This window comes from Pempheris klunzingeri, chromosome 17 (genome assembly GCF_042242105.1).
Source record: "Pempheris klunzingeri isolate RE-2024b chromosome 17, fPemKlu1.hap1, whole genome shotgun sequence".
NCBI classification, from domain to species: Eukaryota; Metazoa; Chordata; class Actinopteri; order Acropomatiformes; family Pempheridae; genus Pempheris; species Pempheris klunzingeri.
The window spans coordinates 17,483,268-17,508,880 of record NC_092028.1 but is presented as its reverse complement, the minus strand read 5'-3'; the positions used below and the strand labels follow the sequence as shown (position 1 = coordinate 17,508,880).

General features: G+C 44.0%; 1 protein-coding gene across 1 annotated transcript in view; it reads left to right on the top strand.

Annotated features, from left to right (window-relative positions):
• Positions 1-24,624: 24,624 nt before the first annotated feature.
• Positions 24,625-25,613, top strand: part of LOC139217007 (ras-related protein Rab-26-like) — a 47,735-nt gene continuing 46,746 nt past the window's right edge. Inside the window, exon 1 of the mRNA XM_070848266.1 lies at positions 24,625-24,828. Coding sequence (XP_070704367.1) covers positions 24,643-24,828 — 186 coding nt within the window. The 5' untranslated portion in view covers positions 24,625-24,642. The remainder of the gene's footprint in view (positions 24,829-25,613) is intronic.

Sequence of the window (25,613 nt, the reverse complement as noted above, 5' to 3'; positions counted from 1 at the left end):
GAAGACTTTTGCATTGGATTATAGCATGATGAGGATTGTCCCCGCAATCGTCCCTCTTCCTCGCAGTCATGCCTCACATACACAAATATCTTTTCTGATCCACTGATCATCAAGTTTGTATAATTCTTTTTTATCATTCAGTACCTTCAATAAGTTTGTTAGAGGAACCTGGCATCAACTGTGTCACCCTGGATTGTTGTGCCAGCTATTTTTACCTCCATATTAGGCCATTACAGCGATGCACACACGTCTCTACTTCTGTTGATTTGGTTTAGAGATTTGCCTTCAAATTTTCCTCTCAAACAGCCCAGGTCATTGATGTTTCTAATGTAGTTTAGGTGAGATATACAGTGAATCTGGTTTACTTATTAGTGCTCCAACCCGAAATAGACAGTCTTTTCATTGGATAAAGGTAACAAGACATGGATACATTCTTTGACAATCCTGCTAATATAATCATCAGCAGTCAACTGCCAAAATATAACTTCAAAAAATGGGACTTTCCTGTCAAATGATCAAAGGATAAACGTGGAAGCATGGTTTCTTTCTCAGAATTGTGGTCTCCGTGTGCCCACAACCCGTTTTCTTAGAGCTTGATAAACAACTAATTTGCCACAGCAAAAATGTTTTGAAGGTAACTTGATGTCAACCAGATTGTATTTTCTATTTACATGATTCTTGTCGGTATCTGACGAGCTGCAAAAAATATTGATACTTCAGTACAGTGTTTACTATTCTTCAGTTGTGTTCCACCAAAACAGTCTCGCAATAAAATAACTCCTAGTGACTGCAGCTTTATTAAACTGTTCTGGTTATTTTCAGACACTGGCAGCACATTGTTAAGGTTTGGGAAAGATCACGTTCTTGGTTAAAAACACAGTGACTTTACACGTGTCACACGTGTTTAAGGCAAGTTTTATTTTGTTGTCTTTAGGTCATTTTATTTGTGACTGAAATTTGATTCAAGTCACTTTCATGTGACTCGAGTCAGCCTCTCGGACATGTATAAAACTTAGGCTTCACAAGTAGTCATTTTGGTTTGGGTTTGGTTTTTGAGGATCCCTCTTTGTTATTGTAGGTCCTTTCTCACTGGACCACATTATCGCCTTTCATGAACTGTGATGAGCCGATTATCTATCATATTCAGAATCTGGTGTGTGGGGTGGCCAGTCAGTCAGTCAGTCAGTCAGCCTCTGTCTGACCTCTATTCTCTTACAACTGGTGCACACTGGTGGATCGCAGAAACAGCAAGACAGCAGCTGGCTCTCTGGTTCAGTTCAACACAGTGGCACTTTGCTGCTGCTGCATCCCATCCCAGGTGTGTGTGTGTGTGTGTGTGTGTGTGTGTGTGTGTGTGTGTGTGTGTGTGTGTGTGTGTGTGTGTGTGTGTGTGTGTGTGTGTGTGTGTGTGTGTGTGTGTGTGTGTGTGTGTGTGTGTGTGTGTGTGTGTGTGTGCGCGCATAAATGGCATCTGCACAATGGCCGCCCTGTGTGACCCTGTGCATCTGTGTCTGCCCAGACAAGCTCTACTGTCCTGCTTGCCGCTGGGTCCTCTCTTCAGCGTTGACAGCACACTACAGGTGCCCAACACATCTGGCACTTCGCACAGCCAAATACACACACATCTGCTGCAGCACTGATAAGTTAAATTAAGAAAAGCCTCAAAGGAATACACTAATAAAATCAGCAGGAACATAACAAATTGCCTTCAGTTTCTACTTTGAGAAATGAGAGAAGTGTTTTTCTTTGCAGGGCCACAAATGTGTTCATTATTTGACCAGGCCACAAGTTCATGACCAGACCTCTAGTCGTTAATGAAAGTCTGTGTTTAGGGCGGGATTCTAAACAGTCATCACACTGTTTTTTCATCTAACACCCTCCCCAGCATCTTTCAGTACCAAACACATCCTGCACATAATCAATGCTCTGTCCCACAGAAACCTCTGTTTGCTAACTCTCGACAACCAAAAAGTTTGGTTGAAAGGAGCCCTTTATAGATGTTTTTGTAAGCTAAATGAACATTTGTAATTCACTTGGTAACTTCTGAAACACTGTGCCACCCTGCAGTTGTTCATTTGTGCTTCAGCCTGCAGCTTACTGTTCAACACAGTTTCGCTGCAAATTGGAATATAGAGCACAAGGAGAAAATAACCTCCAGCCCAGTTATGCACTAAGCTATGCAAATAAATCATGTAAGTTAGCATTTGCGTCCTGGCAAACAGTGAGATCATCAGGCTTGCTTTGCCCTGCTGGCAAGCAGTGACACGTTGTACAAACGCAAGCGAAGGGTTAACCTGTTCACAGGTGCACTTCCTCCTTCACCTGGCTGGATATTTGCATGAGCATCTGAGGAGGAATGATCGTCAGCCACCTGTCATCTGATCAGTTGGTGAAGTTTGTGGAATGTTTGAAGTTGTATCCCTTCCTCATTGACCTGTGAAACTGAGCCGTTCATGTATCTTTACCAGAACTGCTGCTGAGGAAACTCTTGGTATTGTGTTCCGATCATTTATCACCAGAAAAACACCTCTAGCAAAAGTTTGCCGCATCAGTAACAGAATCTGTTTCTTCCTTTTTCTTACTGAGCTGGATTTTCTCCCTGTTTTTTATTTGTGTGTGTGTGTGTGTGTGTGTGTGTTATTGCAGCTCTAGGTCCAGTAGGTCAGGTCACAGGACATGACAGTTGGCTAGTGAGGAGCAGCCTCAAGGCTAATGTCTGTCCCCCTCCACCCCTCGCCTACCTCTCTCTCTCTCTCTCACTCTCTGGGTGGCCTGTGTTTACGAGCTCCAGGAGCAGGTCATCACTGTGCCGAGAACACGGCTGCTGCAGGGGGACTGTCACTGGGTCAGCCCTGGAGCAGCGAACAGGAATTTTTTTTCCTTGCTGTGTGTGCCTGTGCATGTCTTCTAAATGTGTGTGCACACTCGCTCCTGTGCGTTTCTGTGTGTGTTGATTTGGACTTCCTGTGCACAATGGTGCGGGGGAGCAGAGATGGGGGTGAGATGACCCTCGACCCTGACCACATGTCCTGGTGTGTTGGCTGATCACCCACACTTCCGTCTGCAGAGGCTCTCTGCTCCTCCCTCAAGGCCTGAGAAATCTCCCGGCTCATCAAAGTTGTCATTTTGCAACATCATCCTCATTGTCATCATGTTGCTCGTTGTTTGCATTGTTGCAGTTTTTAATTTGGCTTTCTTTTAAGTTCCTTTTTCTGAATTCACACTGAGGAGCACACTGGAGAAGGTGCTAGCCAAAATATTTGTGCCTGACTCTTTCTGTACTAAAAAGGGAATTAACAACAAAAAAAAATCACAGTCAGGGCTCAAAGATTTATATTTGAGAGTGTGAACCAACACTTTTCCTTGGAACTGACTTAAGTGACCAAGTACACTTTTTGTGTAATTTGTGAATATAAATACAAGGATAAAATCATTTTAGACAGGCGTTTCCTTTGACAGCTGTTGTCTGACAGTTGATAAAGATGTATCAAATAAATAAAGATAAATAAAATTACACTTAACTAGGATGACCCTTAAATTCACTGTGCACTGATAGACACATATGTATGTGCTAATGTATGCACATCTATGGGTATTTCAGTGTTTTGAAGATATTTTGTCATGAGAGAGTGTAGCCTAGCTTGCACTAATTCCAAATTTTCATTCATGGGATTTCAACTCCTGAGTCATTGGTGGCTCCTGCACACTGCGTCCACTTTGTCTCACTATAGTGAAAGAAGGTCTAGTTAGCGTTGGCGGTCGTTCTTTCATGGGTCCAGTTGTGGTGACGGCTAATCACCTTTGGTAGTCCTGTAACATCAGCACTCCATACATTAATTACCCCAATTTCTGATTGCGATTTCACATATTACGGCATAATTCCCATTTTATTTGCCAGGTTTCTGGCCTTACATGCAGTCTTTTCATACACAATGGGCCATAAGTACCTTGATCTATGGTGACCTTTTAACCCCCATTCTCCCTGGGAACACCATCATTCCTGTCCTCTCACTCACAGAGCAGTAGTCACCGGCCCAGGGCAAAGCCACACAAGGCTCTCTTTGACTACGTCTAATGAGAAGACTGTGGTACGGGATTGCAACCAACGTGGAGAGGTTTGCTTCCTTTACCACGCTCCTTATCAGCCTGTGAATTGAAAAATTATTCAATTATACCCATCTCCTCTTCCCGAGGATTATATCCACTGCTGGTAGCGCACACTATTTTACTAATGTGGTTAAATACAGTTAAATTATTTAATCACAGGGGCTGCAATTAGCGCAGTTTGCTTGTCAATAAAGGGGCCAGTATGTGTGTTGGCAGTGCACTCCCCTCCAAGTTACCAATTCCTGTAATTAAATGTAGGGGTCTGCATTTTGGTTTATTGGATTTATTTTGTCTGATTAGCTCTGGCATTGACTGATGGGTAAGACAGAGGTGGTGGTGTGTTGGCAGAGACAGAGAGGGGTCTGGCATTGTATGTGTGCGCATACAACCCGTGTTGTTGCTATTTGCCCACAAGATGCCATCCTGAAAGTCAAAGGTCAATAAACATATAATCAATATTAAGCCTCACTTCACTTTCAACAAATGCATTTCAAACGCATAACAAAGACTAAAGGCAACTTGCCTTTCTGCCTAAATCAGTGCTGCATATGTGCAAAGCCAGCATTAGTCTGTGCATGCATGTGTGTTTGCAGTGGCACTGGCTGTGTTTATTTGGTCAGGGGTGTCAGACAGATTAGCTGGTGTGTTACAGGTGCTATAAAAGTTGTTGCTTTGGACACGGCTCATGAACAGTATAATGACTCCAGGCTCATGTTAATCTCACTCCGCCTGGCTCCGTCTCAGGGTGCTGGCCTGTTTTGCTGCTCAGGCTGGGCTCTGGGCTCAGAGGCAGGCAAACAAGAGACAGCGCAGAGAAGAGCAAAGCGTTCCAGCATTACGCCTACTGGCAGAGGCCGGGATGGAGGCCAGAGAAGGAAAGAGGGAAGGAACAAAGGACGGAACAAGGAACACGTTTGTGACCACAAAGGTGCCGATTTGCTATCAAAGACCACAATCCACAATCACTTTTCTTCCTTTCTCTATCTGCTCTCCCATCATTTATCAACAGATGTAGAAGGCTCAAGATCAGAAGAGAGGAAAGATTTAGGAGCCCATGAATGTGCAGGAGTGAAAGTGAAAAGAAGAAAGAGTGATGGAAAGCTCTCTGTCGCTAAGTGTGTTCTCCTCAAGGCGAGGGGGGGGGGGCTTACTGTGGAGTCCATGCTGTTTATCTTATTGGCCTTTGGGGAAAAGAGGAACAGAACATTTGTGCTGGATAGATCGAACCACATGGTCTGTACTTTATTTGTGGATGATCTTCAACTCTTTGAAATAGCATCATGAGTCACAGATCTCTGTCTTTTAATGTCACACCAGTTTGTTTTTGCCCCAAACTGTCACTTTTCCATACTCTCAGAATCAGTCTGTGCTGCTGTTAACAATCTCTACCCCTTTCTTTACTTATCTCAGTGCCTCATTCCCATATTGATAATCTTAATATAGTAATGTAATATGAAGAGAGCATTTTTGAAAACCTGTACTTGCTTGCTTGGTTGGAGGACCGCCAAGCTGTCAGACATGGTTCCCCTATGAGGTAGTGTGCTGGCCCAGCCAGCAGACAGGCTGAAAACTCAGGTGTAGTTTAGAACCATAGTGTTTATGAGGCACTACACTGGTGTAATCCAAGTAATTGTTTATTAAAGGCCTCAACCTATGTTATATGTAATTACTTTTGGGTGCCCTTTCCCTGTAAAAATCAGCTTTGTTTCCTGTCTGGGTGCCTAACACCACAATCTAAGCTCCTCCCTCCAAAATGTACATGTTTTACTACACCTTGTGAATGATTACATATAATTGTGGCTTTTCTGTGAGCAGCGCTGTTGTAAAATACATGCATATGCTATTAAGGATCATTAGAGCTTTGATGGTGCAGAGCTATTCCTCAGTGACACTCCATCGCCTGCGCCCATAAAACTCTGTGCCGAGCCAGTGGGGGAGGATTTTAAGTGTGGCACAGTACCCTAATAGCCACTTTTTGATCAGAAGGCTGGACAAATTGTAATCATTAGCACTGCAGTGAGCAATGTGCATGACATGGGTCTCAGAACTCATTAGTTAGCTGGAGCGGGGAGGGAGTGAAGGAGGAAGAGAAAGAAAAGAGTGAGGAGGATGGTGTTGTCACACACTCACCTGGATCTGTTTGCAATCAGGCAGCTGAAGCAGGCAGTCCAATTAGAGCCCGACCGAGCTTTGCACCAGCTTGCACCAGCAAGGCTTGCGTCATCTCCATCCACACATGGATGCAAGCGCTCCTCCGACATAGGTATGCGCACACCCACAGTCAGACGTGCGCAGTAACCCACACAAACTGTGATTACAGTTAAAACAATAACGCGCACACGCTCAGCGGGGTGCAGATACTGCTCACACTCTGAGTCACTCTGTTGCTTTTTTGTCCTTCTGTGCCGTGTGAAGCTCCTCACCGACTGCAACAAAATGCAGTGATACCTGTACGTCTGCTGGTTTTCCCTTTTTTTTTTTTTTTTTTTTTTTTATCTCTGACACTTTATTCTGGTGTATCATTTTTGAAATTTGGCACCAGTTTATCATCTGCCATTTAATGTTCATGAAGTACCAGATAACTAGTAAGGAAGCATTAAAGACTGATCGTTTTGAGTCAACTTGTCTAAATGACCCATGTATTAGAATGACATACACAGAGAAACACTTATGTAATCACACGTGCAAATGATAATCTCTACACACGTACAATTACAGACCATCTTGCTTTGCAGCTGCAACACCAGATCAGTGTGTGTGGTGCGTTGGAGACAAGACATAGTATATATCATAGACAAGACATTTATAAGAGATAAGTGAGTTTGGCAAAACAGGTGAGCTTTGCCAGATTTTTTCAGTGTTGCACAATCAACTTTTAACCTTTGTTAGATTGACATGTAAATGTATTTTGCTGAAATATTTCCTCATTTCATAGGTTCTCACTCCCCCATGTCTTTCTGCCCCAGTGGCCCCTTCCCTGCTTCCTGCTCCCCTTACTTCTGGTGCCCTCACTCAGACCACACCCATCCCCAAACTCTGCCTGTATTGTGATCTCAACTACACACCTGTAAAGTCTGTGCCTGCTTCTTGCACGGTTCTGACCTTATTGCATTAACAGCACCTGTCCACAGACAGACGGACAGGCAGACATATGATACTTGGCAAAGTACTCAAAACCACTTCTGTGATGGTTCCCACTACAATAGGTGTCTCCAGGACCACATTGTGACATGATGACATGCACGCAGACAGATTCACAAGGTGAAAACAATACCAACCACACGCTGTCGCAGCTGGTAAATCTGCTGTAGAGACCACAGACTACACACACACACACAAACGCGCAGACACACGTGCACATCCACACAGCTGCACATGCTTGAGCAAAGCTAGCATCTGTCCCAGAAACATCCGTCAGTGCCTCCACATCTGTGTGCTCCAGCTCAAGCCTTTTGCTCCAGCCCCCACACCCTGCACACGTTCCTCTCAACTAGGCTTGGCCTCGTGCCACCCTCCCTTAGTCCTCCAGCTGAGTGATACATGCGTAACCTCAGACGACTATGCAGTCCTGTAGCCTATTTAAAGTTTTCCTAACGGGAATTTGATATGGTGGGTTTTATTTGAAACATCTTTTCATTGAGAGGGAGATGTGGCACACTTACCTTAATGGCACTTCTAATGGCCCTAATGTGGAATGTCTTGTCACGGTAGCACATGTTCAAAGCTTGCTGCTCACTGTAGCAGCAAATGCTGCCTGACGAACTATCCCTCATCTGTCTAAAACGTGACTTTTCTTTGTATCTCAGGGTTGGACATCAGTTGAGGGACATCATTGAAACAGGCTGATGAAAACATTGCTGACAGTGACATGTGTCATTGCAGCGTAGTTTTAACTGATGTGCTTTGACTCTAATTTGGCTTGATTTTAGCTTTTATTCTTGAACGAATGTTACAGCTCTCTAAGAGGTTTGAATCCTGATAGTCTGGTGATGTTGTTGTCTTGGTGTCTTCAGTGACACTATCGCCCCCCCCCACCTTCACCCCTATCTTACCCCTGCCCCGCGGCCATTAGTCATAAGCGTGGAGGGAGGGGAGGGAGGATTGTGAACTGCGCAGAGGAGACAGTGCAGAATGGCTCCTATTGTTAGCCCCACAGGCCAGAGGGTGCTGTCTCACCCGGGAAGTATCGCCACTTGGACTATGCTTGCAGTCAAGTGTGTTTTCTTGGGTGCCCATGTGTATGTGCATGTCTATTTTCCCGTGAATGTTTGCGTGTGTGTGTTTGTCTGCAAGTGCATGCATGTGTTAATGTGTGTGTCTGCGCAGACGTGTCACCACGGCAACTGCTCTTTTTGGTCGTTCATTTCCATCTACCACATGATGCAGCCTGACACCACCACATGAGCATGTGAGGCTTGTCACAAGCTAATTTATAAACTTGTTGTCTTCTATTACATGTCATTACTGCTGCCTCTAAAGGTGTTTCCATATGTTGGCTTCTCTGTTAGGCCAATTTGTATTGCATACATGTGTGGGTTGGGTGGGTGGGTGGGTGCATACACCAGAGATGGCTTGTCCTAATCTGTATTTATGTACTTGCAGTCAAATTAATACAGATTAACATAATCATATCTGGCTGTGACATGACATTGATTTCCAGCCAGCTCTCTTTCATACATCTCTGCAAACACATTCCATTTTGGCTCTCACTTGAGCTGGGCCCACATTGTTAAGGGCCCATCCAGTGAGTGAGCACACCTTGTTTCAGTAGACCTAGGCCAAGAGGGGGGAGGGGGGGATCAGCTTTTAATAAGTATATAAAGGAAAAGACTTACCCTGCCAAAATGGCAGCCGCCCTGTACACTGTTCAGCTGGCAAACCAACAACCAGAGAAAGAGGGATGGGATTGGAATCCAGGCAAAAGTAAGAATGATTTTCTCCCAGACCTGCTGTTGTAGAGAGACAGCATGTAAGAATGTGAGGAGAGGAGTGTGAAGAGGCTTAACTGAACCATCACATTCTTTCTAATCATTATCCTACTCTGATGCTTTGTACCACTTAATAAAAAAATAAATATGGATTTCTCTGCATTTATATCGGAACAAAACCATCTGTGCAGTTTAAAACTGTCTTTACTGTATCTTGACCTTAACAGTATGCAAAAACAATGCAACAAGTTTGGTTTGCAAACTGCTACGACCTCGGCCTTCGAGTGGTCGCATTAACGCCGTGACCCAGACCGATCTCTCTGTATGCCTGCCCTTTCCATGCTGTGCTTTAGTGGGTGTTAGCAGTTGTATGTTTTGGTGTAAGCTGACTCTTGAGTCTGAGCAGAGTGGAGCTTGGTAGGAAGGAGGCTCCCAGCATGTTGGAAACCACAGCACCCCCCGGCGCCAACTCCAATGAGACATGAATTATAGCTCCGGCTTCCCCGAAATCAAATAAATAATCTCTCTCTTATTTATTTACTCAGGGTCTTATTATGATTTGCAGTCTCACAATTATTCTATAGGGGTAAAAGAAAAATGTCTTGCTCTTGTGTCATGCTTTGCTTTCCCTAAACGCACGCATGGACACACATCACTGCTGATTTTCAGACACACACCTGTCACCTGTTTTTCCATTTATATCTGAGTCTGGATATTTCATCATTAAGTAATTGCAGCAGGGCTATAATAGTGTAATATCATTGTCAGAACATTTATGCAGTGGCAGGGGCCGCCATTCCCGCTCACCAGCAGCCACAGAAGCGAAAACATTCAACCAGCCCACCTATAAACACACACACACACACTCGAAATGAGTTCTTGGTAGCAACAGTGTTACAGCTATCAGAGCCTCTTGGCCATGTGTTGAGTGCAATAATGGTAAAGGCAACGACAGGCTCAGCCCATACTCTCAATTAGGCTCCCCAAGTGCTAGGTGTGGAAAGGTGTCTGGCAAAGCGCCTGACCGCAGCACTCAAAGAGCACTTTGTCTGCGCACCTCACACCCACCGTACCTGCTCATGTTGTGGAAACAACCCAACGTTGTCTCGCAGTTGATTTAATAAAATTGGATCCCCAAAATGAGACTGCTAGTGTTTCAGGGGTGCAATAGCCGTAATGGAAACACATACACTCTACCCCCCACCCTCCCTCTGGCTTTACAGGCATCCTTCCAGAGTGAGAATGAGCGGGGGAGACCCGGGGTAAACGGATACTTCCCCACTGTGAGCCCAGTAGTCTGGGTATGGCAAAAGTAACCCCACGTCCATCACAAGCTAATATCAAGCCACAAGCCTGGCTGTTGCTGCAGCTTACAGACTTGTTAAATTATGATTGCGAAAACAGAAAAAGTCAAATGAAAATAAAGGTATCACGAGTGGGGTTGAGGTGCTGCTGTGGTTTTGTAAGTTGGTTTTGGGATCTGTAGGAACTCTGCTTATTCTCCCAACGCTCAGACTAGTGCCTGATGTTTCAGGATGCATGTTTACAGGAGTAACATTTAATAACCACCTCAGTAACAAACTGGACTCTTTGGACTTTCATGGATGCAAGGGAGGAAAATGAGGGAGCTCAGTTTTTACAGTATATCGACCAGTGTTGGCCAAATGCTGGGAATGCAGGAGGTTGACTAAATTGCAGAAAAAAGGTTTGGCACTATTAGAGGGCTGAGCTTGGAAACCGTGGAGGTGGCAGCAAAGCCTACGCTCCAAACTGATGTCTTGGGGGGGAAAGAAATGGACATCATTGACGTATTCTTAAAGGCCCAAAAGCATGAAAGGAAGTTAGAAATGGCAGCTATTGTCTGTGCAGCCACAGAGCATCTTCATTCACCGCTTTATCCCCAAGAGATGCTTCTTGGTTGTGGATGCTCTTTTGTGCCTAAAGCTATACTGAACACTGCAGTTGGCTGATTGTGCAAACGCTAGCAAGAAACCAGACATCTGAATTGCTGCCCACGTTGCTGAATATTTCAACAACATGGCAATACGGTCTGATTATCCACTTGTACCAGTCCTAGATTGTGGGTAACGTGTAGGGTGAAGCTGAACATCTTTCTGTGCATTCTCTGGACATGTGACAGCACATGGCAGATTTCCTGTTCTGATGATATAGCGATATTTTGAACAGATGATAATCCATATGTGTTTTCCACACTGCCATTTTTCCATACATGCAGTGTAGTGACTGTCTTGGAAATGTTTGCTCCATCTTGGAACAATATTTATATCTTTTGGGTGCAACATGCAATATATGACTCACTGATGTAAATACAGTGCACAGTTTTTCATTTTGTGCAGCAGTGTTTTTCAAATGCTGTATGCGCTTCTTTAGTTGCACATAATACGCTCTTATTGTTATACTCTGCATATATTAATGACATTTTACATGATGATCCATTATCCGATTTAATTCGGTTGTACAATTTAAATACACTATTTTGGCTTATTTTTTCATTTTATTTTACTTTACACTGCTAACACTTACATTAGTACTAGAACTAATTCAATTTAGGAATGAATGAGCTTTCAGCTGTGAAGCAAAACAGTCAGATGGCTCTCATGGGATGGGGGCAGGGTAATGGGCAGTGGGTAAACAGGTTAACACCCTAGTGGCGCGTGTATTTGTTTACCCACAGTGTGTGTTGACACATAGATATCGCCAGGGGACTCTCAGGGGCGGGGATGGGGGAAGAGGGTTTAAGAGGTGTGTGCATGCATGTAGGTGTGTGGCGCGGTGGGCTTCCAGACTCCTTAAAGAGCACGCATTGTGGTTACTGACTGGGTGTGACAGTGGCCTCTTATTAAGATAAGGAAAATGACCCCTAACTGCTAGCAAGGTTTTTACTGATAACTACACATTTTTCTCCTTATGTGATCAAAACTACCTAATTTCTAGATCAGTTGAATCAAACTCAGAAGATATTCACAGATCCTTTCCGGGTAGTCGAAGGCGAATTAGGGGCTGAGGTGAGTCTCACATCACACATGAATGAGACCAGAAAGAACAGCATTGTTTAGGGCAGCCATTTACACAAACATGATTATAATGTGGCTGTAAGTTCCCAGCATTAAACTCAGTATAACCATCTGTGTGTGTGTGTGCCCGCGCACACTCGTGTCCATACATTACATGACTATCTCCGGCCTCTGTTCCAAAATGATTTAGTCACTTTTGTGAGGTTAAATCTCGCGGCCTGTGACATGGAGGTTTACTTCCATAATTATGCTCTGCAGGGTTATTCGTGTACTTTATGGGTCTGAACTTGTGACCTTGGATGCATCGTGGAACAATTTATGATTTCTTTTTTCTTCCCTCTTGTACATGATAAACATCTGCGAGCCTCCCCAGAGCTGACTACGATGACAACTTACAGCGAAGAAGTTAAGAAAAAAATTAAACAGCAGAAATCTCCCCTTTCCTCTCCACCTCCCGCGCCCCTTCCCTGTCCTCTTATCCATCTCTTCTTCCTCACTCTAATGTGTTTCTCTAGTCTTTGGAGGTGGAGAGGGGAGACAAAGAGGGGGTGAGACAGATCCTGCCGCACATCTGAGGTTTATTTGGCCTCCCCCTGGGGAGTGCGGTGAAGCTTTGCATCTCAAGGAAATTGCCAGCACTTTCTGGTCTGCTTGGCATACTCTCAAACACACTCTCACACAAACACTCACACACATACACGCACACGCACACACACACACACACACATGCTCCTCAGCTGGCTTTAGTCGCCCTGTTCTCCCTGTCACAGTGGCAAAGTTTGTCCACTCTTCTAGCCCTCAGTGCCACAATCCTTTAGCACATTTTTCCATCTAGCGCACATTATTTCGATGTATAGTCCCTTTGTCTCAACTTCAACAATGTACTCCCACTCTGGAAACCCCCTATACACTTCCTAAGGCATGTTTGAATAATAATTTTGTTAAAAAGACAGGCTTAAACTTGTTGAGAAAAAATGTGTTCCAGGAGTGAAAGCTGAAAATGCTCTGTCAACTTTAAAAAATCCAACTTTCAAGAAGAAGGCGGCCATTTGTAAAGCAAATCTAAAGACTGCATGAACTTATTAGAATCTTGGTAAAATGGATTTCACCAGTTTGTCAGCCTTCCATTTTCTTACAGAAGATTTGTCTTTGTTCAGGTGAGCAGTTGATGAGTAAAGACACAATTTCCTTCCAGTTCAGACTCCGAGCTCATGATGGACTACACAGAGTGATGCCACCTCACCCCTCAAACCCCTTGACTCCCTCCTGCTCCACCACCCATCCCCCTCTGTCTGCATCTATTCCCCACCTGGCTGTCATTGAGGTTAACATCGGGGGGGTTGATCGCAGAGGGGGGGCAATCACAGACAGGTGGCTCTCCCTGCGACCCGGATGTACTTATCCCTTGATCCCCAGCGACCCTCGCAGGAAGTGAATCGCTGGCCAAGTGACCTCCCCTGGTGGCCCTTCCTGTCCCCATGTTGCCTCGCAGGAAGGAAGGATGCGGTCTGTTGTCCTCAGGCGCCGCTCACTCGCTCTCCCCTCCTCAACCCAACTAGAGAAACCAGATTATTGATTCCAGGCTCATCTTTCCTCATGCTCACTTTTTTCAGCCGTCTTTTTGTCTATTCCATTTCCCATTTTATTCTCTCTTGCCTCAGCACCCACTTTATCCTATTTTGACATCATTCCTTTCTTCTTTCAGCGTCTTTTCTGCACCCCTGTGAGATGTAAGTAAACACTGTGGACATTGGCAAACCACAACGTCCACAGTCCTAGTCAGTTACACTCCAGGGTCTCAAAAGACCCCTGATTTATAGTCTTCATTCTATTTATTTCTGACAATGACTTGTTTATTTGTGTTATTGTTATTTTATTGGCCATTCGTTTACATTAAATATGACAGTCACTTCATGTGGCAGAGAAATCCCAATCTCAGGCTTCTGGGTTTAGTCTGCTCTCAAATGATGTACATGCACATCGTGAATTACAGGACGCCATTTGGTGATAGTTAGGAAGAAAAGGGGATTTCCAGCAAACAGAGAAAGAGACCTCACTAACAACATCAAACGCTGTTTGTTGCTCTTCTGGCTGTAGTTTAAGAACATCAACTCAAACCAAAAAAAAGGTGAGCGGGTCATGAAGAGCCTTCGCTAACTGCCAGCCACTGGATGTTAGTTGTAGCGGTTACCAGCAGCATTGTCCAAGAGGAGAAACACTTTTCTCCATCGTGGGGTTTCTGTGCTTATCCACATTTTCTGTCTTGGTAACATAAGCTCACAACATCATGAACATGGTCACACTTTCCATTGGATCTAATGATGCGGGCAGTGCAGGTGGTTTACTGGTCCTAGTCAGTGCTGCAGCCACTTGTGATGACATTATCGGCCACATTTTGCTGTTTTTCCTCTGTATATGTGAGTGTCACTCAGCTGCAGGTTCTGGACAGCACTGCCATGTTTACACAACACAATGCAGCTCTGAGCAATCATTTCAAATCACTAAGTAAAAATACAATGATTGTTAGTTTGATTTAATTCTGTGTGATTCTTCATATTCCTGTCCTTTTGGAAACACACTAATGAGGTTCATATAAGTTGCAAATGTAAATGTTTAAAGTTTTCATGTGTATCATGTTTTGCATACTGCAAAACAAAACACTGGCTACTTAACTATTTTTCAATTATTATACCAGCTTTTAGAATGTGGATATATTGAGCTAGATGTCTAGTTTTAGTTGTTTTTGCAGACCATAAATGTTTTATTTGTGTCCTTTATCAATTTTAAACACAGCGGAGATTGGATTTAAAGAGGGCTGACATTGGATTATAATTCTTATTAGTCAGTCATTAGTGATCACAGTTCATTACATTAAATTGCAATAATCTGCTATAATGTGACAGTTTAAATCAAACACCCTCTGTATAACTATTTATATAAAATTCAAATATACAGTAAATGGGATGTGTAGATTGCTGTGAAGTGAGCACAAATGCAGCAGTTGTCCAGAACATCATCAAATCTAACATCAAATTTGAATATAATGGTTTTAAAGGATTTTTATTCTTTGAAACAGCAGAACACTACGTTATTTTTTGCAGGTTCACTTGCATGTATTTTTCAAAATAACTGCAATTCATCCTCACCACTTCCCCTGTCTTTACCAGGGAAATCAAATGGTTTCTGCCGATAAAAGTGAATCCTCCTCTTTGTTTTCTAGATGGCTATATAACACGTTCTAAGAGACTTGGGACACACAAGAGGACAGCAGGGAGAGAGCGTGAAGTGAGATGTTGTGATCCCACAGGTGTTTTTCTCCCCTCCATGATGTGAGTCTGCAACTGCATTGCCACCTAGTGGGAAAGGAGGTTTACTGTCCCCAGAGTGCTGTGGATGAAATGAAAGCATGTTCAGTAAATGGGGGTAGTTTGTTCTGTAGAAGCTTAGGCAGCATATCTGAGTTTCAGCTACCATACATGTATATAAGTGAGCCTAGAATAACAGTAGGATGTCTTTCACCATCATCTCTTTGTTCATTGGCTATTTCAGGTCAAACTGTGACTGTAAAGCTTCCCAGCTGAGCTCCTCCAACCAAACATCAAGCCAGTGAGTTCACATCTGGAGCTTGTGTGGGAGATAGACATCAATATGTCAGCCCTTCGGGCCATAGGAGAGCATCCCTGCAGTTGCAAAGCATCGCGAACACTCGTAATAAATAAATCACTTATCAGCAGTCCAGAAGTAGCCAAAGACACTTAAAAACTGTCTCAGTCCGCCACAAAGGGAGAGAGAGAAAATGGAAGGACTGGAAGGTAATAAGAGGGAGCATGTTGTAAAAAGCAAGGGAAGGTTTGTTTGGCCACGTCTTGCTAATTGGTCTCAGTGGTGCAGCTAATAGTTTTAGGTTTATGTCCAAGCTCCACTGAAAAATAGGTGGGAACCAGTGGAGAGCGAACTGCTGTGTTTTATGCATTTTCATCATTTTTCAGCAGAAAGAGGAGAATTCAAAGTGCAGCGAGTTGAAAATGGAGGCTGAAATCACCTAATTTAAAGCCACACATAGAACATCTTGTTACTCCTTCATGTACTAAACAGATGTTAACTAAAGTGAATTGGTAACTGTTTCATCCATTACAAGCTACTTTTGATTTTCACACCCCAAATGTCAAGCTCAGCGAAGATCGGTAAAATACTTTCATCCACTTCGATATCTTCCATGTCTGTTCCTGTCTTTCAACCCTTTCAGGTTATAAGTGCTCCCTCCCCTGACCCTCAGCAGTCCATTTTGTCCATCTATCATCGACTGGCGCTGAGGCATGTGGCAACAAAGCTCTGCTGTGGTCAGATGGCATCTGTCCCTTCAATAATCCTGGCGTTATCGCTACACATCAAAGCGTTAAAGGCTTGCATAATTGAGTTAACGAGTGTGAGTGCGTAACCTGATCCTTTATTCCTTGTGAGGACCGCGGTCACAGTGTGTGACCACAGACAGAGACGAAGAGAGAGAGAGAGAGAGAGAGAGAGAGAGATGGAGCGAGAAGGCCCTAAAGCCCTGCAACAACTGTGGGTTCATGCTGTGGGCCTGGCAAGCCGCACTGCACCCTGAGCCAGCACCAAGCTAATGAAAAAACAACAGTAGGGTAAAGCTGGTGTGTAGCTAGGACCAAAGCGCCATGTCCACTGCACAACTGCCCCGGTCAGCACTGGCACTGGCCGCAGCGCCAGTTGTCACGGCCTTAATCCTGCCTGCTAAATGACCTCATCATTGCTTGCCTGCCTCCCTGCAGCTGCTGCCGTGGCTCCATACTGCAGCAGCAACGGAGTGACCTCACTTACACAACACACACTGACAATCACATGCAAAGTAAGCAGATACACTGGTGCAGTGCCCAAAACATGTGAAACCTTAAAGGATATTCTCCTACAAGTTGTATCTGCCCATGTACATAGATTTAGTTTCATCTGCTGAGATTTCTGCCTCCTTTCCTCTCCTTTTTTCCTAGGAAAAAAAAACACTTAAAAGTCCCACTCACTGGAAAATTCACAGACCTTGCAGTGGGCAATTTTAATTTGAACAAAATGAACAGTGAAAACTGTCCACAACAAGGTCTGTGGATTTTCCAGAGTAACCAGGGCATTGCCATCTTTTGCAGTGCCCAGATGACCAATATTTGATTCACCTCCAATGTATTTGGATACCATATCTTAAAACCAGCCTAGTGTCCCAAGGAAATATGTTCACATGAGAGGATTCTGCACATCATGACTTACACTCCATTTGTAGCAAGCTGAACAGTGGGAGTGTGAAAGTTAGGCTGAGGAATGTGGATGCAGCACATCTGACTTTCATGGAGACAACAACATGTCACAGTGCCGTCAATGTTTGCAACTTTTTCTTAACCTTAACTATGACAGCCGTGGCCTGAGGCATTATGTTTTCAGGACCTACATCCATCCGTCTTTCCGTCCCGTCCTCGTGAACGAAATGTCTCAGGAACGCCTTGAGGGAGTTTCTTCAAATTTGACCAAACATCCACTCTGAGTTGAAGATGAACAGTTCAGATTTTGGTGGTCAGAGGTCAAGGTCACTGTGACCTCACATCCGTCTCTTTCTCGTAAACACGATATCTCAGTAACGCCTGGAGCGAATGTCATTACGTCTGGCACAAACAACTGTTGGACTCGATTGAACTGATTAGAGTTTGGTGGTCAAAGATCAAGGGTCACTGTGACCTCACAAATAAAGATGTTTTTGGCCTTAACTCAAGAATTTGCATGCTAGTAATGACAAAAGTTCCCAAAAATGTCTGATATGATGAAATTACATTTTATATCTAAAAGGGCAAAGGTCAACTTCACATTATTAGTGACATTATAATGTTGTCCAAATACACTTGTTCCCTTTTTTTTATGCCTAGTCCTAACCATTCTCAATCATAATTTATTTGCTGTAAGCATAATATTTTCTGTAACGCACGCACAGATATTGTAAAAAGCAAGAATTTTACAAAATGTTGGCATCGGATGTAATCTTGGATGTCTTGCAAAATTGTCCATAGGGTAGGGTTCTTCATACCTTTTGCAAATTAAACCAAAATGACGCTAGATAGATAATTCTTGGCGAGTTGGTGTATTGACCCTTAAAGAATCATTAACAATAGCAATTACAACAAAACCTTGATGTATTATGTAAACATGGGGCTAATTTATATTCTGTATCCATTGCATGAGGGTTCCATATTGCACTCATATCAAACAAGATCAGACTGTTCTGTACTTACAGACTAAACTGCCATGAAGATGAATATTAACAGACACAAACACAGATGTACATACTGTTCGTGAACATATATCCACACACAGACACACTTGTGTGTCTGTGTGTGTGTGTGATGAAAATAAAGAGACACTTGCTCTGTTGGCACCTCCTCCAATCACACACGCCGCCTCCACTCCTTCATCCCAGCTGTCACAACTGCAAAAACTCTACAAATACACACGCACACTCTCGCATATTCACACTCACCCACACACACCACTTTCCCTGCTCACACCTTTTCCCGCTCACCATGGCTCTCTCCAGTTGGTGCTTGTGTGCCCACTCTCTGCCGCAGCTTGCATGTAATGTGTGTGTGTGTGTGTGTGTTTATGTGTGTGTCATTGTCTTTTATTGCCGCCGTTCCAGCTGAGCTCAGACATGTAGCGCCCACCTCTGGTCCTGCAGCAGGAGAGGGAGAAAGTGGACAGTGAGTCATGTTTTATTCTGGCCTCCTCGAGGCTGTGAAAAATTACGGCCACCTAAAACTCAATCTGTTCTGCATCTGAGAGCAGGGAGAGGATTGAAATGGCAGTAGGCAATTTAGGCACGCCTTTTAGTGAATCTCTGCTTTTTCTCCACTTTACGCCCCTTTACTCTCCGCTTGGACTGTCCAACTGGATCCTACTTGATGTTAGATGTTATTGAATCTCATGATCAGTGTGCATCACCATCACTCCTGTGCTTACTCGGCATCTTTTCGTTGTCCGTGTCCGAGCGCATTAGCGCACTCAACGCCACATGCTTCCTGTTTGACACCATGCAACACCATGTGTGAGGTCATAAATCTGATCGCCAAAGCAACAGGATATAGTGACACTGACGCTTGCAGGAAGCACCCTGGATTAGCGAGGATTTATGGTTGGGCCTTGGATAACACACCCATCACTTATGAGTACACCCAGTACTCTCTTGCTTAAGATGACAGACTGGTATGTTTGCAAGTGGAAACAAAAGTGTCTTGCACCTTAAATCAATCCGTAGAAATGCAGAGCAGATTCAAATTAAATTTAACTTAAGGGCCTATATCCAAATAAATCAGGAGCAGATATTGGGGAAAATTGAGCCCCTGGTAGTGATTATTACCCTCATAGAGTTTTTCCATCCTGGTACCCTGGCTCAGACTCTTATGTCTGGATCTTTTAAAGGGTCCGGGGAGGGTTGGGCATGTATTATTTTCAACACTTCAGATTAAACCCTGCTACAGCTCTCGGAGGCCTTACTAATACAGACCCCCTGCTGGGTTACAGCGAAATTAAAAATGGAAAAAAATAAAAGCTGTGACTGTGAAAATAGTGTTAAAACAGAGGTGGAAATTGCAAGTGTGACACTGAGATGCCGTGATGACGTCTTTGGAAAGGTAATAATTAACGGTGTCACCTTTTTTACGACGTAGAGGAAAGAGAATTAAAAAGTTTGTATGATGACAGATTTGAAGTCAGGGCTTGGCTTCATTGGTTTAGCACATTAAAATATGGCAAGATTGAGGGAAATGATCATGCCAAAGCAATTTCAAGCCACCAAAGCACATTGTTTTTGCAATGGCTCATTTCTCTCCACTTGCTCTTGTACTTGTGTGCCTGTAGAGGGATTAAGCTCTTGTATACACAGTGAGGAGATTAAAAATTAGATTTTCATAATGATTCAGAAGCAGAGAAAAGTTGATCATTATATGAAATAAAAATTCAACCCAAGTTTGAGCAGTAATGAAACACCATTAAAAATGTACTTTAAATTAAAAACAAAAGCATCTTCTCTAGTTTATCCTCACAATCTGGTGACTGATGTCACATTTTCAGTGTGTTACAGCAGTAGTTCCCACCCTCAGGGACGGGATTCCTTGACTAAAGTTTATAACAAGAATATAATCTGTATTCTATACTGTGTTTGTTGGCAGGTTAATTGTGGGCATTAGTGTGCGTTGTGTGTGTTGCAGTACTGCTGATTATGAATTTGTACATTGCTTGATTTTAAACCTGCAAAAACTTTTTTTTTTGCCCACTTGATAAGATAACACTGACATATCATCACCTTTAAAGTTCACATGGTGAACTAGCACACAGTGGCATATTTACACATCCAGCAGTTCCAGAGCAACATTATCATTCATTTTGTTTGTTTCTGGCAGTTTGGTGAATGAATTGTCTCTGTTTTTGGTCTCTACCAACTCCAGAGGGAAATCTCCGTCTAATTAGCCGCTAAATGCTCCACTATGTTTCACCACCTAATCACTAACTGTGCCTGTCTGTTCATTGGTGCTGAGTAGACGGCGTACACTGAGTTTTTAGAACTAAAACAGCTGCCCGCTACGGCCAAAACCGACACCATGAGACTGAACAAAAACAGCAATGTTGTGGCTGGACGGCTAAACAAGAAGCTAAAACTGACTATAAAGCACCATAAAACCAAGGGGAGCTGTGGATTTGGATGATAATCCTCTCTGTTCATCACTACAAGACACCCCTTTCACATTACATGTTTTCACATTGTCATATGATAGGACAATATCGTTAACAGCATCTCTGCAATAAACACATTTGGTGGTTAAAGTAATTCATGGTCTGATAATGTACAGTTTTGATTTAGTCTACATGTAGTGCTGTCCTCATTAACTCAGACTTGATGTGCATCACAGTTTTAAGTTTACAAGTTTAAAGATTATTTCACATAATCAGGGTTATGGAATTAAAATCAGAGTAAGGGACAACTCAAACTGAATACATACCTTCCAATAAAGATTAGATATTTTAGGTAAAGATAAATGCAATGCTGTTATGTAGAGGTATACGCTCAAGGTTTTCCTAGTAATTAAAATACCCTATAAGATTACATAGCACACTGTAAACAAGCAGCACCCATGCCACCCATTTCCCTCCCTATCACTCACACACACACACACACGCTTATTTAAGATGCCTCTGGGAGTGAATAAGTGCCAGGCAGTACCAGTCCACTGATGTCTGCTCTCGCCAAGGCCTGACAAACAGAGATGCTGGCTGGCAGGATGCCCCCCCGCCCCTCCTCAGCGCTCGGGCCAGGCAGCTGAGAGAAAGTGCGGCCAACAGATCAACAGTTGCTGTGACGTTGGTTGAGCGACTGGCCAGGCTGCTGCACGCCACCCAGCCCACATTCAGGGCACCTGACCCTGGGTAAACTGACAAATGCCTGGCCTTTGGGTGCGCCTGCAGAGTGATGTGACCCTGAGGGCGTTATGACCTTACTGCGCTAGGAGCACACACTCATGCAGGCACTAATAGTCGTCCTCTTTCTGCCTTATGTTCCCAGTCACAATGCTTTTCAAGCACCTGACCAAGTATATTGTTCTTGCGTACACCCACACTTTTAAGGCCGTTTGAGTCATTGTCCTGGAAATGGCACAGCTCTAAGGTTGCTTGCACCCAGGAAAGAGTGCTGTAATTTGCTCCTAATTAACATGTTGCTATGTTGGATTCGATGCAGTCCTGACAGCTGAATCACACACTTTACAGTCTGTGACACTGGAAAAAAGCTTTAATTTGATGACTGCCTCGTTAGTTTTAGCAAAGAAAAAGTACTTTTTCTTGATCAAATTTCTCTCAACTGTCTTCACAGTTTGCACTCGTAGGCCTGTATATATGTTGGCACAGGCTTACACAAGCTTATGGCCCACATTATAGCCTCGCAATGTACAGCACACTCGTTTGGGCATATTTAACTCATCTTGACAAGGCTGTTAATTTCTCTCAAACCTGGGACGGATTCCAATGACCCTCTCTATCCACGTCGCCTATTCCCTCCAAAATGCCCAGCTGTTGCCACAGTAGACAGCTGCTTTAGGGGTAGAACGAATCTCAGCTGTCGAGGGGAGTTGTGCGAGGGGGTTGGTGGATTTAGGGGTTTGTATTCCCTCAAACCAATGACACCCCACTCCCTGCTCTGCACTGAGCTGGGTGGAGTGTGGAAAAATGCTGACGGACTGCAGATTTAGTGACAGAAACCAGAGGCTACAGCTGTCTGTGTGTTTACAACCACACTGCTCAGTACCTCTGAACTGGGGAGCTCTGGGGTCAAATAAGTAACATCCACTGAAAGAAAAATCTATGCATCATAAATTCCTCTTGCTTGCTTTGCAAACTACAATGTTTGGCGGTTGGAAAATATGAGGAATAGCACATGCTTGGTACTTTGATGTTGAATCATGCTAAAATTTGATTTTAACATCAGAAATTTGCCAAAATGAATATTTGCCACATATGGATCAGATGGAAAATTGTGACTCGGCCCTCCAGTACGAGGTGAACTTACTGTCAAATTTCATCCACTGCACAGAACCTCCCTTAAACATGAGTCACAACATGTTTATTGGTTGTTTTTCAATCTGTTTTATTTATTAAACAGAGCTGCCTCTTTGAGAGTTAAGCCTGGTATTATTCACGCTACACGCTGTAAAGGTCAGAGGTAATACAAGCTCACTTCAGTCTGCTGCTGTGGGGAGCAAACAAGGTCTCTGGGCTATGATCTCTGAGCATATTCTAATGAGCCTGGACAGCCTGGCACTCGATCAGAAAGGCAGTTGTATCATACACAAATTTCATATTGCATAACAAACTAGATTACAGGCAGGGGGGGGACAACAGCATCTCATTACTGGCCACAGAGGATCAGCGTCTAATCAGAATACGCTGCTGTTCTTTGTTGCAAATGTAAACAATATGTGGAAACTGGTACAGAGTGACATCCTCTGTGTTATAGAGAGACGTTTGAATTGTGTTATGAATTATAGCGGGTGTGGGTAAGAGTCACAGAGAGGCCAGTGACCATCTCAGTGACTGTTCTGCTCTGATCACAACCAGCTTGTTGATGGTGGCTGGAGGAGGATGAAAAACAACTGTAGCCTGTACAGACGCCTATTGATTGTGAATATCAAATCAACCAAAATGTTGAGCTATGCATCTCATATAACCATGTGGCATCTTTTATTGTTGTTGCAGTTTTCCTGCCAGCCTCCCAAACACAAGACAGTTTCTTTACTGTTTAAAACAGTGACCTAACTTGACCACGTTTCTTATGATTTTATGGTAATCCGTTTAATTTATTATGCCAATTTGATCTATATTCTGCTGCTCTACCCTGTTTTATCTGTGACTGTCTGTCTTCTGTTCTTATACCGCCCTCTTGTGGTGCATCATTGAAATCACCCCTCCAGCAGGCTCCACAGGTGCTCATGCTAATAGAAGCAGATTGCTCTGATTATATTCAAAGTTTGCTTTATTCTGATGAGTCCTGGCCTCCAGCTTCGTCTCAAGCTGGATAAAAACAGAACAGGCCATGCAATCATGAATATGCGTAAAAGTAGCTAGTAAATGGCATTAATCATCATAAGAATAGACTACCATTAAATATCCGCATTGTCACCTCAACAGAATATTAAACAACAGAAAGCATGTAAATAAATCAGTTTTGCTTTGCATTATGCATCTTATTTTGAAGGTTTAGGACACAGAGAAACCACATTAATTGCATTAAAACATTCACTGAGATCAAATAATGATATGAACTCTTGCACCCGTGAGGATTTCCTCAAATCCCAAACATGCTTTTCTCATGTTACAGTATTTCCACAGAGGCAGATGTTTTCCTCAGCACCACGGACAGAGTCCCGTGCCCTCCAAGGCCCCTCATAATGACCCCCGACAGGTCCGCTACAGCACTCAGGAGCCTGCAGCTGCTTTGTGAACACTTAATGCATGTGGTGATACCGTGCTGCTGCTCATGTTCCCCCCCCTCCTCCTCTAAAAGTTACCACAGTCTCTGCAGTAGCTCCACACCACCAGTCTGCTGCAAGTTAATAATGTCAACATCCTCTTCAGGCGGTGCAAAGCGCAGCGCCAGTGCGTCCTGACTTGTTTTGCGCTCAAGGTGGAGTTTTGTGCCACATCACATCTAATTGCTGCCGCTACGACGCGCAGGCTGCCGTCCTGAAGAGAGCGAGCCGACGGGAGCAGGAAGCGGCTCAAACAACAACGGAAGCGAGAGCGTTGTGCATTTCGGGACGATTCCAGCCTCAGTGAGAGCGCAGAGGTGCAGAGGAAGATGCGCGCAGGTGAAAGAAATCTGCTCATTTAAGTTCGTCGCTGCTGCAACTTTTCAGCCCTTTTCCAGCTCATCCCTGCTGCAGACTTCTCTCCGGGTTGAGACAGGATTCACAACCATAGTTTTTTTTCTTCTTCTTCTTCTTTTTTTTTTTTTTTTGTTTGTAATCTTGAGATCTTGAGAAATGTCTCGTAAGAAGGCTGTCAAAGGCAAAGCCGCCACCAGCAGCCCGTCTGCGGGCAGCCCCACCGGGAAAGGCACCGGGAAAGCAGCGAAAAGCAGCCCGGGCATTGTGCAGATGAACGGCGTGGTCCATCCCAGCAGACCCTCCATCAGCAACAGCAGCGAGTTCTACGACATCGCCTTCAAGGTAAGAGGCTGTGGGTGCTCTGCACAGGGCACGACTACAAGCTGGGAACTCTCTTAGAAGTGGGGGGTGTTTTGACCACTTTAGGTGAATAAAAGACGAGGTAGAGTGACACAGAGGTCAGTGCGAGCACAGCACCTGAGGTCACGTGGACACTTTGTGGCTTGTGTTTCCTTTTTAGCAGGAGAATATATCAGGTAGAAAACAATGCTAAAAGCTGTTTGTGCTCCACTTTATTATTTGTCATTGTTATTTCCTGCACCGACTCTCGTTTTACACCCGCCTGTATTCATTAAACAGCAGCGAGCTCCTGACACCAGCTGTGTCAACAGACGATCGATGCCCTGGAAAAGGCGCATCAGCCGCCAGACACATCAGCTGTGCCACTGGTTGAACGCATGTTTGTCTCGGGTTGCTGGGTTTGCGTTCACACTGAGTGAACAATGGGCAACTGCTTCACCTAGCCCGACTGTAAGCAGTGTGTGTGTGTGTGTGTGTGTGTGTGTGTGTGTGTGTGAGCTGTCACTTCACCACAGCACAAACACAGATTCACACCCACAGATCCTCAGTGTGTACTCCCGGCATAGCTTCAAGGGACCTGTGCCACCTACTCCGTGTTTTTGAAGCAGCTGTTTGATGTGAGCGAGCATCGGCTCTGTGTTTCTCCCTTTGCAGAACAATTGAACTGATTGTTTCCAGCCAAGCCACTTCACAACGTGAACTGTGATGTTCTTCAGTTTACTGTCATTTGTTAGGTGTAGGGAGTGCAGTCTCTGTGGTGGGAGACA